This window comes from Salvelinus fontinalis, chromosome 12, assembly GCF_029448725.1.
Source record: "Salvelinus fontinalis isolate EN_2023a chromosome 12, ASM2944872v1, whole genome shotgun sequence".
NCBI lineage: Eukaryota > Metazoa > Chordata > Actinopteri > Salmoniformes > Salmonidae > Salvelinus > Salvelinus fontinalis.
This window is the reverse complement of record NC_074676.1, coordinates 47515661-47530582: the sequence shown is the minus strand read 5'-3', so window position 1 is coordinate 47530582 and position 14922 is coordinate 47515661. Positions and strand designations below refer to the sequence as shown.

The following is a 14922-nucleotide window of genomic DNA, read 5'->3' as shown; positions in this document are numbered from 1 at the left end:
GTACGGTATGTTCATAGGTGGGTTGAGGGTTCCTTTACAGACTTCAACTCACCATGGTTGTACAGTACGAATCAATTCCATAGAATATTGGAGCATTTTTGTTTTTGCAGAGCAGGTTAACTTGTAATGCAGCCAAACCACATGTACTGTAGCTACTGTAGCCAATTTTGCCACTAGTTATGAACGCAACATGAGTTTCTACATCCCCCTCTCTTGTTAAATAAAAGTGCCACCACTGAAATACGCCTGTTACTTCCTGCCTCGTTGGGTGTGTGTCTGTCTTTTTCGAAACCATCATAGAGCATTTTCATTTAAAGCAAGATATTGGTGAGTTGTATTTAATGTTTAAAATCTATTGATCATAATTCATAACATTTCCCTTGTTTAGCATTTTCATTTAAAGCAAGATATTGGTGAGTTGTATTTAATGTTTAAAATCTATTGATCATAATTCATAACATTTCCCTTGTTTAGCATTTTTTTGTGGTTCTGTTAGAATTGCTTTCCATCTTTCTGGCATTCTCCCATGTCCTCTTTCCACTATCTGCATGTCCATCCTTCAGCCAGTGGTGTAAGAATATTTGAAAGTACTACTTAAGTAGTTTTATGGGGTATCTGTATGTACTTAACTATTTATATTGTTGACAACTTTAACATTTACTCCACTACATTCCTAAGCAAAATATGTACATTTTACTCCCATATATTTTCCTTGACACCTAAAAGTAGTCAGTTGTTAGAATACGAATGCTCACTCAGGACAACAATATGGTCTGATTCATGTACTGTACCTATCAAAATAACACGTTGCCATTCCTACTGCGTTTGTAAATTATGTCTGAGTTGGAGTGTGTCCCTGTCTGTTAAAAAAATAAAAAATAGTAATCATTCAGTCTAATTAGCTTAATATAAGGAATTATATATAAAGCATTTACTTTTTACTTCAAGTATGACAATTGAGTACTTTGTCCACCACTTAAGTATATTTAAAACCAGATACTTTTAGACTTTTACTCAAGTAGTATTTTACTGGGTGATTCACTTTTACTTGAGTAATTTTCTATTAATAAGGTACTTTTACTTCACATTCCTCCCAATCTCTTTCTCCACATTTCCTCCTCCTCACTGGTTTATAAGGACCTGTCTCTCAGCCCAGAGTACCACTGCACCTCACCTGCCTGTCTACCAGCCCAGATCAGCCCACAGTACCACTGCTGTTCACCTGCCTGTCTACCAGCCCAGAGTCCCACTGCCGATCACTTGCCTGTCTATCTGTCCACGATGAAGCTCATCTTGACTCTCTCTCTCATCTGCACTCGCTTCTACTCAGGTAACACCACTGACCTCTCACACTGAGACAGGCGTCTACCAAAATAAATGGTTTCTTAACTGCATCACTCCCAAATGCCTGTGTAAATATTCATCATAGCTAAATGGCATTTACAGTATTTTTTTTTTTAAATGTTCTTGTTTTTCAGTTGAGATGCTGCAGTGTTTCAACTGCACTGATGCAGCATGTACAAACTCTTCTTTAGTTACCTGTCCAGCCTTAAACGAAAGATGTCTCACTGCAACCAGAACCATAAAAGGTGTGTTTAGAGTTTGTTGTCCACTACATGCTAACACTTCAAGACAAATTAAATTATGCTGTTAGCTTCCTCATGAAGGATGCTTTTGAACACTCCTGTAAGATTACAGTGTACAATATCTATTGGTAATTGACTCTTGCTCTATGATACTATTTCATCAGATTATATTCTAAATTGATCTATCTTTCTCTGGTTTTGTAATGGATCTGTTACTGGTGAAGGTCCCGATAATACCACCGTGGTACTCAAAATGTGTTCACCATCCTCCATCTGTGTAACTCCTCTTAACACTGAAGTCACAGTGTCTGGGAACTTGGGCATCATAAGGGCTTCCTCTAACCAGCTCTGCTGTAACACCAATGGGTGCAACAATGAAACTCTGTCTGGTAAGAGACTTGTGTCATTAAATTAAGTTTGGTTTTCAACAATGTATTTGATGTCCTGATTTCAAATGTCATAGTTTGAAGAAATATATGATCCGAGTGTGTTTCTTACATATCTGGACAGCATCCATGCCCATCTTCAGAAAATGTCTGAAACCCTACCTCTTTAGAGTATCTTGACTAAATCCCATTGCGAACCCCCCCCCCCCCCCCCTCCAAGTGATCATGCTGTTTGTATGTGGCTGCTATGAAAGTGAACTGTGTTTGCGTATGATCAGGGATGTATTCATTCTGCTGATTCTGTTGAAAAAACTTTCTTAAACGGAGGCAAACTAAATTCAGATACCTGAATTTGTCCAATTGTCACGAGAATTTTCAATCCCAATGATAATAACTGACAATCAATAGCTCTGACCAATCACCGAGATCTGTAAGACCATGGGTTTAATAATAATTAGTCAAAGACTCAGCTTATGCAAAAAGATAGTACAGTTTATTCACGAGAACGCTCTGAAGTCCATTATACAAAGACATCCATTTTATAGCTGCTCACATACTTCCACACAAACAGTAGGTATCATACGCACATACATACACACCAACAGTAGGTGAGTGTTATCCTTCTCCAGAGTTCTCACCACTGTGTATCACTACCCAGCCGACAGTTCCATTCCCCCGAGATTCGGGAAACCTTGAGAAGTACTCCCTATGCTATCATAAGTTCCTCAGAGGCCTAGCCAGGTCGGTCCAATCACAGTTGAACTGTTCTCGTTTTCTTTCTTCAGCACACACATACAAGTTCAAATCCTAAGCTACGCCTTGCTTAGACAGTCTGTGTTTTCCACTATACAGATGCATTGTTTAACCTAATTCTGACTAAAACTACACACATCATCAGATTATCATTTTATGATTCTAATCAACTTCATACAGTTATAAGGTTTCAGAGTGGAATTATTTTATCATTATCTTTCAACATATACATTATTTTATCACCAATAGAAACTCTTGTTTGCAAATGTTGGACTAATGATTACACCCTAGATCAGCTAGATGCAGGCAAGGGTGTGCAAGGCAGTATTGAATGTGTCACTGTCTGTCACCTTGATTACTCAAATTTTTCTCTCGACCTGTGGACCTACGTTGTAAACTTTCATTCATAGCCTAGGTTGTAACAACCTCATGATGGGTACAGGGAAAATTCAAGTGTCATGTATAGTAGCCTAAACCTATCGATGTTACATTGAGCTGGAAGAATGGAATATGAATGACCGTCATTCAAAATGCTGTAATAGAAATAAGGCCACGCTCATAAAAAAATTCTTGTCCTCCCTAATCTTAAACGGCACCGACCGCCACTGAGTGGAACCCAGATCTATATGTGACCACTTGGTTACTGCGACACCGTTCTCCCAAGGACACACAAACCAGAGTGGCCACCGCAAAGCCCAAGAGCCTGACCCTCTCTGGAAGTTGCTGTAGCCCTGCTTGGGATATTTAGCCTACTATTGGTTGAGACACAGTTCCCAGTCTACCATGGTATAGGAGATTGAAAATGGGAATTAGGCCAAGTTGGAGGTAATAATGCATTTTGATTCAATTTTATTGAGATGCCTAAATACACCACACAAAAATATTGATTGTATGGCTGTTTTAAAATAAATTTCCTGCTATTCTACTTAGTAATTATTTATGTTCACTACTTGGTCAAATGATTTGATGACAAAATCTATGCAAATCAATTCTATGAATTGATAGTTCACCTCTCGGTTTTCTTTTATTCTGTAATAGGGTATATTGTAACCATGTGTTCAAGCGGATCAAATCAAAGTTTATTTAGCGCTGTCCTTGTAGAACCTACGCCTTATAGTCCTACTCATCACGTATTATTATTATTATTATTACAAATAGAAGATTACCACTTATCACAATGGTGCTTGTTAAGTAAAGATAGATCAAAGCTGAATCACTGTCTCGCAAGATCACATAACAATTGATTACTCTGAACAAAAATATATACGCAACATGTCAAGTGTTGGTCCCATGTTTCATGATTTCTCTAAAATGTTGTGAGCAAATTTGTTTACATCCCTGTTAATGAGCATTTCTACTTTACCAAGATAATCCATCCACCTGACAGGTGTGGCATATCAAGAAGCTGATTAAACAGCATGATCATTACACAGGTGCACCTTGTGCTGGGGACAATAAAAGGCCACTCTAAAATGTGTCATTTTGTCACTCAACACAATGCCACAAATGTCTTAAGTTTTGATGGAGAGTGTAATTGGCATGCTGACTGCAGGAATTTCTGCCAGAGCTGTTGCCAAAGAATTGAATGTTAATTTCCCTAACGTTTTAGAGAATTTGGCAGTACGTACAACTGGTCTCATAACCGCAGACCACGTGTAACCAAGCCAGCCCAGGACCTCCACATCCTGTTTCTTCACCAGTGGGATCGTCTGAGACCAGCCACCCAAACAGCTGATGAAACTGTGTTTGTACAACCAAATCATTTCTGTACACACTGTCAGAAACCGTCTCAGGAAAGCCTATCTGCATGCTCGTCGTCCTCTCCATGGTCTTGACCTGACTGCAGTTTGGCGTCGTAAGCGACTTCAGTGGGCAAAGGCTCACCTTCGATTGCCACTGGCACGCTGGAGAAGTGTGTTGTTCACTGATGAATCCCGGGTTCAACTGTACTGAGCAGATGGCAGACAGCGTGTATGGCATTGTGTGGCGAGCAGTTTGCTGATGTCAATGTTCTGGACAGAGTGCCCCATGGTGGCAGTGGGGTTATGGTATGGGCAGGCATAAGCTACGGACAACGAACACCATTGCATTTTATCGATGGTCATTTGAATGCACAGAGATACCGTGACAAGATCCATAGACCCACTGTAGTGACATTCATCCGCCACCATCACCTCATGTTTCAGCATGATAATGCACGGCCCAATGCAGCAAGGATCTGTACATGATTCCTGGAAGCTAAAAATGTCCCAGTTCTTCCATGGCCTGCATACTCAACAAACATGTCACCCATTGAGCATGTTTGGGATACTCTGCATCGACGTATACGACAGCATGTTCCAGTTCCCGCCAATATCCAGCAACTTCGCACAGCCATTGAATAGGAGTGGGACAACATTCCACTGGCAACAATCAACAGCCTGATCAACTCTATGCGAAGGAGATGAGGCAAATGCGCTGCATGCGCTGAATGAGGCAGATGGTTGTCACACCAGATACTGAATGGTTTTCGGATCCATCCCCTATTATTGATAAAGCAACAATGGTACATTTTGTATTGTCATTTTGGAGTGACTTTTATTACAAATAATAATTGAATATGTTTCTAAACTCTTCTACATTAGCTACCATGATTACAGATAATCCTGAATGAATCGTGAATAATGACGAGTGAGGGTGAAAGATCTCCCGAGTGTTGCAGCGGTCTAAGGCACTGCATCTCAGTGCTAGAAGCATCACTACAGACCCTGGTTTGGTCCCTGGCTGTATCACAACCAGCGTCGTCCTGGTTAGGGGAGTGTTCGGCCGGAGTAGGCCGTCATTGTAAAATAAGAATTTGTTCTTAACTGACTTGCCTAGTGAAATAAAGGTGAAATAAAAAAGATATTACCGCCAAGACATTCTAAACTCTCCATTACCAATAACAAGGGGGTATGATATTTGACCCTCTAACTTTCTCACTCAGCATTATTCACGATTCATTCAGCATTAGCCGTAATCATGGTAGCATCGACATGAATGTAGAAGTGTTCAGAAACATATTCTATTCTTATTTACAATAAAACTGACACCAAAATGACACAATACATACATTACAATAATCTGAAACACAAACATAAATAACTGCAAATGCATTCAGTCACAAGCTTCATGTTGTCATTGCGTGCTAGGAATATGGGACCAAATACTACACTTTTAACTACTTTATTTATATGAATTTTTAGGGGTGTCAATTTCACCCCTACCTTTTTGAGAAAGAAAGTATTATTGTGAAACAAAATCTCTTTCGCTGAGCAGTTTTATTAGTATAAAATCATATGTCCCTTGTTTTGTTGCATACAAAATATTTATTAAAATAATTTATTTTATTCAGTCATTATTACTTATCTGTATCAAGGGTGTCAATAATGTCAGACACCACTGTACTGTCTCATTGGCTCAATTCCACTATCAGAACCAGGACAATATGCTTCCTGAATGTGTTTCCATTGCATTACCAATGAAAATAGTTATTTATAGATACTGGAGCTAGCTATGACCACTGAATGTACTGTAGAATGCATATCCACTGATATCCATTTCTGTTCTCTTCCTACAGCCCCCAGTTCACTGGCTAACGGAAGACAATGTACCTCCTACAGCAGCTTCCAAGGCTTTGTGCATAACAGCACTGTGGCCTGCCTGGGGGTGGAGGACCAGTGCTTGAGCTTTAGCGGCAATGGTGACTTGTTTTGTTGTTGTTTTCATGATACAAAAACTCATCACATTTGTTCAACTATAGATCAGGTGTTCCCCCCCAAAAATGTCAAATGTTTATTGAGATAGCCTATATCAATCAAATTTATTTATAAAGCCCTTTTTACGTCAGCCGATGTCACAAAGTGCTGTACAGAAACCCAGCCTAAAACCCCGAACAGCAAGGAATGCAGATGTAGAAGCACGGTGGCTAGGAAAAACTCCCTAGAAAGGCAGGGACCCAGGAAGAAACCTAGAGAGAAACCAGGCTCTGAGGGGTGGCCAGTCCTCTTCTGGCTGTGCCGGGAGGAGATTATAACAGTATATGGCCAAGATGTTCAAACGTTCATAGATGACCAGTAGAGTCAAATAATAATAATCACAGTGGTTGTAAAGGGTGCAACAGGTCAGCACCTCAGGAGTAAATGTCAGTTGGCTTTTCATAGCCGATCATTCAGAGTTAGAGGCAGCAGGTGCAGTAGAGAGAGAGAGTCGAAAACAGCAGGTCTGGGACAAGGTAGCACATCTGGTGAACAGGTCAGGGTTCCATAGCCGCAGGCAGAACAGTTGAAACTGGAGCAGCAGCATGACCAGGTGGACTGTGGACAGCAAGGAGTCAACAGGCCAGGTCTTCCTGGGGCATGGTCCTCCGAGAGAAGAGAGAGAGAGAATTAGAGGTAGCGTACTTAAATTCACACAGGACACCGGATAAGACAGGAGAAATACACCAGATTTAACAGACTGACCCTAGCCCCCCAACACAAACTGTTGCAGCATAATTACTGGAGGTTGAGACAGGAGGGGTCGGGAGACACTGTGGCCCCGTCTGACTATACCCCCGGACAGGGCCAACCAGGCAGGATATAACCCCACCCACTTTACCAAAGCACAGCCCCCACACCACTAGAGGGATATCTTCAACCACCAACTTCAATTGAATGTTCATTTCCCTAACTTCAACCACCGCCCACGAAGATCTCCCCACGGCACGAACCCGAGGGGAGCAACAACCCGGACCGGAAGACCTTGTCAGACTCAACCCTCTCAAGTGACGCACCCCTCCTAGAGATGGCATGGAAGCCAGTATAATAGGGTTAGAGGCAGAGAATCCCAGTGGAGAGAGGGAAACCGGGCCAGGCAGAGACAGCAAGGGGGGTTTGACGCTCCAGTGCCTTTCCGTTCACATTCACCCCCTGGGCCAGACTACACTCAATCATAGGACCTACTGAAGAGAGGAGTCTTCAATAAAGACTTAAAGGTCGAGACCGAGTCTGCGTCTCTTACATGGATAGGGAGACCATTCCATAAAAATGTAGCTCTATAGGAGAAAGCCCTGCCTCCAGCTGTTTGCTTAGAAATTGTAGGGACAATCAGGAGGCCTGTGTCTTGTGACCGTAGCATACTTGTAGGTATGTACAGCAGGACCAAAACGGAAAGATAGATGGGAGCAAGCCCATGTAATGCTTTGTAGGCTAGCAATAGAACCTTGAAATCAGCCCTAGCCTTAACAGGAAGCCAGTGTAGAGAGGCTAGCACTGAAGTAATATGATCAAATTTTTTGGTTCTAGTCAAGATTCTAGCAGCCGTGTTTAGCACTAACTGAAGTTTATTTAGTGCTTTATCCGGGTAGCCGGAAAGTAGAGCATTGCAGTAGTCTAATCTAGAAGTGACATGGATTCATTTTTCTGAATCATCAGGGTCCAGAGTCCATCGAGGTCCTTTACAGTTTTATTTGAGATGACTGTACAACCATCAAGATTAATTGTCAGATCCAACATAAGATCTCTTTGTTTCTTGGGACCTAGAACTAGCATCTGTGTTTTGTCCGAGTTTAAAAGTAAAACATTTGCCGCCATCCACTTCTTTATGTCGGAAACACAGGCTTCCAGGGAGGGCAGTTTTGAGGCTTCACCATGTTTCATCGAAATGTACAGCTGTGTATCGTCCGCATAGCAGTGAAAGATAACATTATGTTTCTGAATGACATCACCAAGAGGTAAAATATATAGTGAAAACAATAGAGGTCATAAAACGGAACCTTGAGGAACACCAACATTTTCAGCTGATTTGTCAGAGGACAAACCATCCACAGAGACAAACTGATATCTTTCCAACAGATAATTTCTAAACCAGGCCAGAACTTGTCCGTGTATTTCCTACAAGCTCATTTCCTACAATTCTACGTGGTTTAACAAGACTCATTCATCTTTGAGGTAGGCTTTTTAATGATAATATTATGAATAATAATACAAATTAAGTCTAGACCCGATTTCCCCAAATCGTATTATTATGTTTTATTATGAACCCTCAATTTATATTGTACATATTCTATTTGACAAAAAGTGATTAGATCAATTGATAGGAACAGAGTCAAACATTGTATAAGATTTACTTCCTAACCAAAATCCAATTTCTTTGACTCCTCAACTTTAGAAGGTCGAAGCTCAGCTTCTGAATGCCATAGAGACAAACCAAAGATATTCCCATATGCATCAGAGTCGTGTCTTCCTCTTGCATTTTACCACCTGTTTCTAGCCTAAAGCATCACAGATGTTAAATCGGTATAACCAATCTCAAATTGCAAAAATAAATACAAACATAAACTATGGGGGGCGCGCATAATATCATACGCCCAAGTCATGCTAACCTCTCACCATTACAAGAACAGGGGAGGTTAGCATTTTTGGGGGTATGATATTTGTTTGTAACTTTTTCACTCATCATTATTCATGATTCATTTATTAACCATAATCATGGTAGCCTCCATATTAATGTAGAAGTGTTCTGAAACATATTCTATTATTACTTATTTTTTATAAGTTACTCCAAAATGACACAATACATTATTTACCATTCATTTATATTGGGCACAAAATAATCTGAAACACAATCAAAACAAACAGTAAATGCATCCAACAAGTTTGTAGAGTAACACGCTTGATGTAATCATTGTGTGCTAGGAATATGGGGCCAAATACTAAACTTTTGACAACTGTAATACACATAATTTCCAAAACAGTTCACCCGATATGGATGAAAATATCCTCAAATTAAAGCTGACAGTCTGCGCTTTAACCTCATAGTCATTGTATAATTTCAAAGTACTGGAGTACAGAGCCAAAACAGCAAATGTGTCACTGTCCCAATACTTTTGGAGCTCATGTTATTATTGTTGATTCAAAACAATTAGATTTTAGTTGTTCTATGAGAGAAAGGTGTTCGGAAAACTAAATATGTTGTTCTCTTTGACAGTACTTGGCTCAATCAATTATATGGTGAACCTCCAGGGCTGTACATCTACCAACGTGTGCAACTATATTGATCAACTGCTGCCCTCACGTTACATCAACTTTGTGCAATTCACCTGTAACACAGCCCCTTTACCTGTAACTGTAACCAAAGCCCATAACACAGCCTGCTCCATCAGACTGAGCCTAGTCCCTCTGCTGCTGGGCCTCACCATCAGCAAACTCATCTGATAGGAAAAGAGATTAACATATCGGGACTCATCTGACAACATAATGCATTGATTACAAAACAACAGAATGTACAATGATTTTTATGTATTGTGAAATACGTACTATAATTGAAATTCTGTTATTTATATGGAATTTGCCAGATGATGATGCCCTGTTACATTATATAGTGTGCTTGCTTGAGGAAATACTTTCTTATATATTACTCTGTATATTTGATAAAGTGTCATTGCTTGTAAGTTTAAAACAAATCATCTCTGTCAATGCCAATAAAGTTTCTATCACTTTACCAAAATGGAAATAAATTCTTGTCTTATTGTGAACGTAAACAAATCACACAATATTTTTTATTAGGATTGTATGCTTATTTTTTAATAGATAGGGATAATAGCTAGCTAATGCTCTTAAATCCATAAATAACAGTGTAAGGGGGAACCATGATCATACGCAATGATACTGTCCAAAGAGGAAATAAACGTAGTCTTATTTATTTGACTTAGTGGATTCAGTTTCTCTCCACAATTATTCTACAGAGAGGAAAACCTGCCGGGGAACAGGATGTGTCTATAAAGGAGAGGAAGGTGTGGTCTGCCGTGAAGCATTCCACTCGGATCATACAAAATGGCACCATGCCAGCGGTGGCAGCTGCTGCCTTAGTCCCCTCCTTGTTTACATCCACAAAGGCCTTATGTGTCACGTGTATAATTGATTGATTGGAGACAGGCGCAGGAATACGTAATAGGGGGTTTTAATACTCCACCCAAAAATACAACATGCCTTAAAAGGCACGGAGACGAAGCCCGAATCAAACACGTATACTAAAACACATGGATGTAACCCAAACAAAAGAGCGAGGTTAAACCCTTAATAAATACACAAGATAACAATACACAGCACGAGACCCGTAAACAATGCACGGGACAAGACCCGTAATAACAATTGCAAAGTACTACACGGGATGAGACCCGTAATAACGTGTACACAATACACGCAGCACGAAAGCCAAAACAACAAAGCACAGGTACTCACAAGACCAACGGACATGGGAACAATAACTGACAAGACAATGGTGAACAGAGGGCACGTTTGAAAATTACTAATCAGGGGAATTGGAATCAGGTGTGCGTAATGAGACAGTTCAGTGACGCCTATAGGCTGGTGACATAGAACTCCAGAACTGGTGCACGGAATGAGCAGCAGTACCGGGGGAATCTGTGGCATTATGGGCCACTGTAGACAGGAAGAGCCCACCTCCTCCTGTTCATCCAAGACAAGTTGGCCCTGCCTCTGTTGAGCATGCCCCTCACCTGTGCTAAGCTAACACTTCCTTGGCCACTTTGTACCTATGTCCACATGTGGCCAGTGGCCCATAACCCCATGTGAAAGTGCCCCTATTATACAAAACAGGTTAAAACATCCCTAGACAGGCAACATGTACACAGGCCAAAATGGCTCTTACACATTAATGTTACTCAAAGCAAGACTTCTGTGAATGACTATTCATTGTAACCAAGCTTACTGCAGCAAAACAAGATGAAATTCACTACTTTCATTCATCTGCTTGCTCTGCCCTCATATTTAGCCTTGCATTGAAGTGTTTACCGTTTTCTTTTCAGGACAACCAGGGCCACAAGTAGAACACAAAACATATAACATAAACAGTTGCATTGAGACTCAAGAAGTTAACTAACATGTTAACAATAGTGGAAACAAGTAAAAAAAAAAAAACATAAGCATATGTAATGCATATTTCTATTACACAGCATTTCACAGCCTTGTTAAAGACAGTTTATCTTGGTTTGCATTTTTACCCAGAAAGTGATCTTGACTCAAAAGGTTGGTGAGCACTGGTTTAGGCTCTGTTGCTGCATTGTTCTGAAAGTGCAGATCCACATATTGCAGGAAGTGGTGCACAGCACTGAGCAGAAGGATGTTTTCTCTTTTTCATGTTTATTTTTTGGGGGGGTAGATCAGCTTAAATATTGTAGATAGATTGAAGCTTCCATCAATGTAATTGTCTGCATCATTTCCAATCTCCCAAATATTTTTTTTTGTAAATAAATATATATGTCTGTGTTCTCATCAACATCCAGCTCAGATGAGTAGTTCTTCATTGGGACGATGTAGGAGGTGGACATGTCAAGCAGAGCCCCAGCCTTGGTCATCTATACACACACACACACATACACAAATATTTGTTTTACTCTCCTTGTGGGGACCAACCAATTGATCCCCATTTCTAAGTCCTATTTTCCCAAACCCTAAGCCTTTAACCTTACCCTAACCTTAACCCCAAACTCATAATCCTAACCCTACACCTAAACCTAACCCTAATTCTAACCCTAACCCAAACCTAACCCCTAAGCCTAAAATATACTTTTTCATTGTGGGGACCAGCAAAATGTCCCCACTTGTCCAAATATTCATTGTTTTACTATCCTTGTGAGGACTTCTGGTCCCTCCAGACATTTTTCCCAAAAGGTCTTAATGATGAAATGCCCGTTATTGTTATGTTGTAAGTGTGAACATCAATTAATGCTTCCACTTCCGATTACTCTACGTTTGTTCTTGCTCTGTACCCAATGATTTATGAAAGCTTACTTGATAGGTCGATGTCCTTATTATGGTTTTACAGACGTGTTTAATACGTTTTATGTACACAATTTATTACAATACTTATATTTCATAACACTTGCTTCTTTTCCCTCGACTCCAACCCCATTCGATGCATTAAACGGATGTGGGTGGAGCAATGTCTACATAAGGGTGCAAATTACAAAAACTCACAAAAGCTCTGACGAAGGCCTTGAGGCCGATACGTGAAGCTTAATAAAGAGCAGTGATACTAGCAAGAGCAGTGTGCAGGTTTCTTATTTTTTCACCACCAAGATAGTAAAACCAAACACACACAAGTCAGTCAAGGATGCTCACAGTAGACCTACATACAGGGTGCTTACATTTCAGATGTTCCAATTGCTGACTAACACATCAATAAGGTAAATTATTGAGAGTAATGTCTGCTGAACAACCCGGCTTTTGTACACCTGGGTGATGTCACAGGCGGTTTCCTGACACACCTGGTCCACTTGTGTCAGCAATGCCACTTGATGCACACCTACAAAACACATTTGTTTCACACACTGTCAACTGACAGAATTGACCACAGTTCCTACAACCATTACTGCCGTTGCTAAAACACTTCCTCCTATGCTCACCCATGTCACTGATGTCTCCGATCTCACAGGCTGCTCAGGACTGAACTGTAAAAGATTAATGGGAACATTAGATTGCATATTCAAACCAACCAGCTGAGAGAGTATTGGAATATTCTCTAAAAACAGAGACATTTATATCAGGGGTGAGCAACTCCTATCCTGTTCTGTGGCATTTACATTTACATTTTAGTCATTTAGCAGACGCTCTTATCCAGAGCGACTTACAGTAGAGTGCATACATTTTTATTACATTTTTACATACTGAGACAAGGATATCCCTACCGGCCAAGAGCAGACGCTCTTATCCAGAGCGACTTACAGTAGAGTGCATACATTTTATTACATTTTTACATACTGAGACAAGGATATCCCTACCAGCCAAACCCTCCCTACCAGCCAAACCCTCCCTAACCCGGACGACGCTATGCCAATTGTGCGTCGCCCCACGGATCTCCCGGTTGTGGCCGGCTGAGACAGAGCCTGGGCGCGAACCCAGCCCAGCCTGGGCGCGAACCCAGAGACTCTGGTGGCACAGCTAGCACTGCGATGCAGTGCCCTAGACCACTGCGCCACCCGGGAGACCCACGGGTCTGCCTGCATGCTTATGTTCCAACCCAGAATTATCTCACCTGATTCATAAAACTGGTATAAAATTAAGACTGTGATTAGTTCAATCAGGTGTGTTAAAGCTAAACTGGAATAAAAACCGGCAAACACTGTGGCCCCTGTTGCTCAACTCTGAGATATATGAAACTCGACTCCCAATACTTGCACTCTGTCTTACACACACCGGTGGCACCTGTGTCTGTTCTCCCTCATGTACCTTGTGTCCCTCGGGTGCATGGCCTTTGATGATAGCCAGAGTGTCATGGAGGGTTAGTCCAGTGGTCTTCCCATCTCCCAGACCCATGACATCACACAGGACCATCACAATAGGCTGCTCTGGACTCCGCCCACGGATGTTGAACAACTGGAGCTAAGATAGAGGACACAGACAGAATTATACAGTGCCTTCGGAAAGTATTCAGACCCCTTGACCTTTTCCACATTTTGTTATGTTACAGCCTTATTCTAAAATGTATTAAATTTAAAAAAAATCCTCAGCAATTTACACACGATACCCCATATTGACAAAGTGAAAACAAGTTTTTAGAAATGTTTGCAAATCTATAAAAAATAAAAGCCAGAAATACCTTATTTACATACGTCTTCAGACCGTTTGCTATGAGACTTGAACATTTAGCTCAGGTGCATCCTGTTTCCATTACTCATCCTTGTCTAACAGTTTGGTCCCCCAGGACGACTCGTAAGGCCGTCTTTACAGATTTGATCTCTCGCTCCCATGTTCCTCCAAAATGAGGAGCTCCTGGAGGGTTAAATTTGAATAAGATTTGTTGGTCCATCAGCTGATCCTGGAGGCTGGGTTCCATGGCTTGGAAGGTTTCCTCCAACCTGGCTTCTCCTGCCTTGAAGTTTGTGCCTCTGTCAGCCAGGATCTCGTAGGGTTTCCCCCGTCGGGAGATAAACCGCCGTAGGGCCATGAGGAAGGCTTCAGTATCCAAACTCTCCAGTAGGTCCAGGTGGACACACCTAGTCGTCAAACACTTGAATAGAATGCCCCAGCGCTTTTCCACTCGACGACCTAGCTTGATCGTCAAGGGGCCAAAGCAATCTACTCCTGTTGACCAGAATGGTGGTTTGAGGAGGCGTAAGCGAGCAGGGGGTAAATCTGAAATTTTGGGCACAGTGGCTCCGGCCCGCCATCTCTGAC

The 14922-nt window shown here is 41.2% G+C and overlaps 1 protein-coding gene across 2 annotated transcripts; it reads left to right on the top strand.

The window, feature by feature from the left end:
- The first annotated feature begins 262 nt into the window (after positions 1 to 262).
- On the top strand, positions 263 to 10201 carry LOC129867518 (phospholipase A2 inhibitor gamma subunit B-like). Of its 2 annotated transcripts, none has more exons than XM_055940968.1 (6): positions 263 to 327; positions 1138 to 1330; positions 1479 to 1589; positions 1811 to 1975; positions 6324 to 6446; positions 9713 to 10201. In XM_055940968.1, exons 2-6 carry the CDS (start codon positions 1282 to 1284, stop codon positions 9937 to 9939), a joined length of 675 nt encoding a protein of 224 aa, XP_055796943.1. In that variant the 5' UTR covers positions 263 to 327; positions 1138 to 1281; the 3' UTR covers positions 9940 to 10201. The 2 variants fall into 2 exon arrangements, with proteins under 2 accessions (XP_055796943.1, XP_055796944.1); XM_055940969.1 differs by lacking the exon at positions 263 to 327 and adding an exon at positions 388 to 413.
- Positions 10202 to 14922: the final 4721 nt, after the last annotated feature.

Bases quoted from the DNA above. Each gene is read 5' to 3' on its own strand.
- LOC129867518 (XM_055940968.1), top strand. From the start codon at position 1,282: ATGAAGCTCATCTTGACTCTCTCTCTCATCTGCACTCGCTTCTACTCA. The intron at 1,331-1,478 runs GTAACACCACTG...CTTGTTTTTCAG, and splicing joins CTGCACTCGCTTCTACTCAG to TTGAGATGCTGCAGTGTTTC. The intron at 1,590-1,810 runs GTGTGTTTAGAG...TTACTGGTGAAG, and splicing joins TGCAACCAGAACCATAAAAG to GTCCCGATAATACCACCGTG.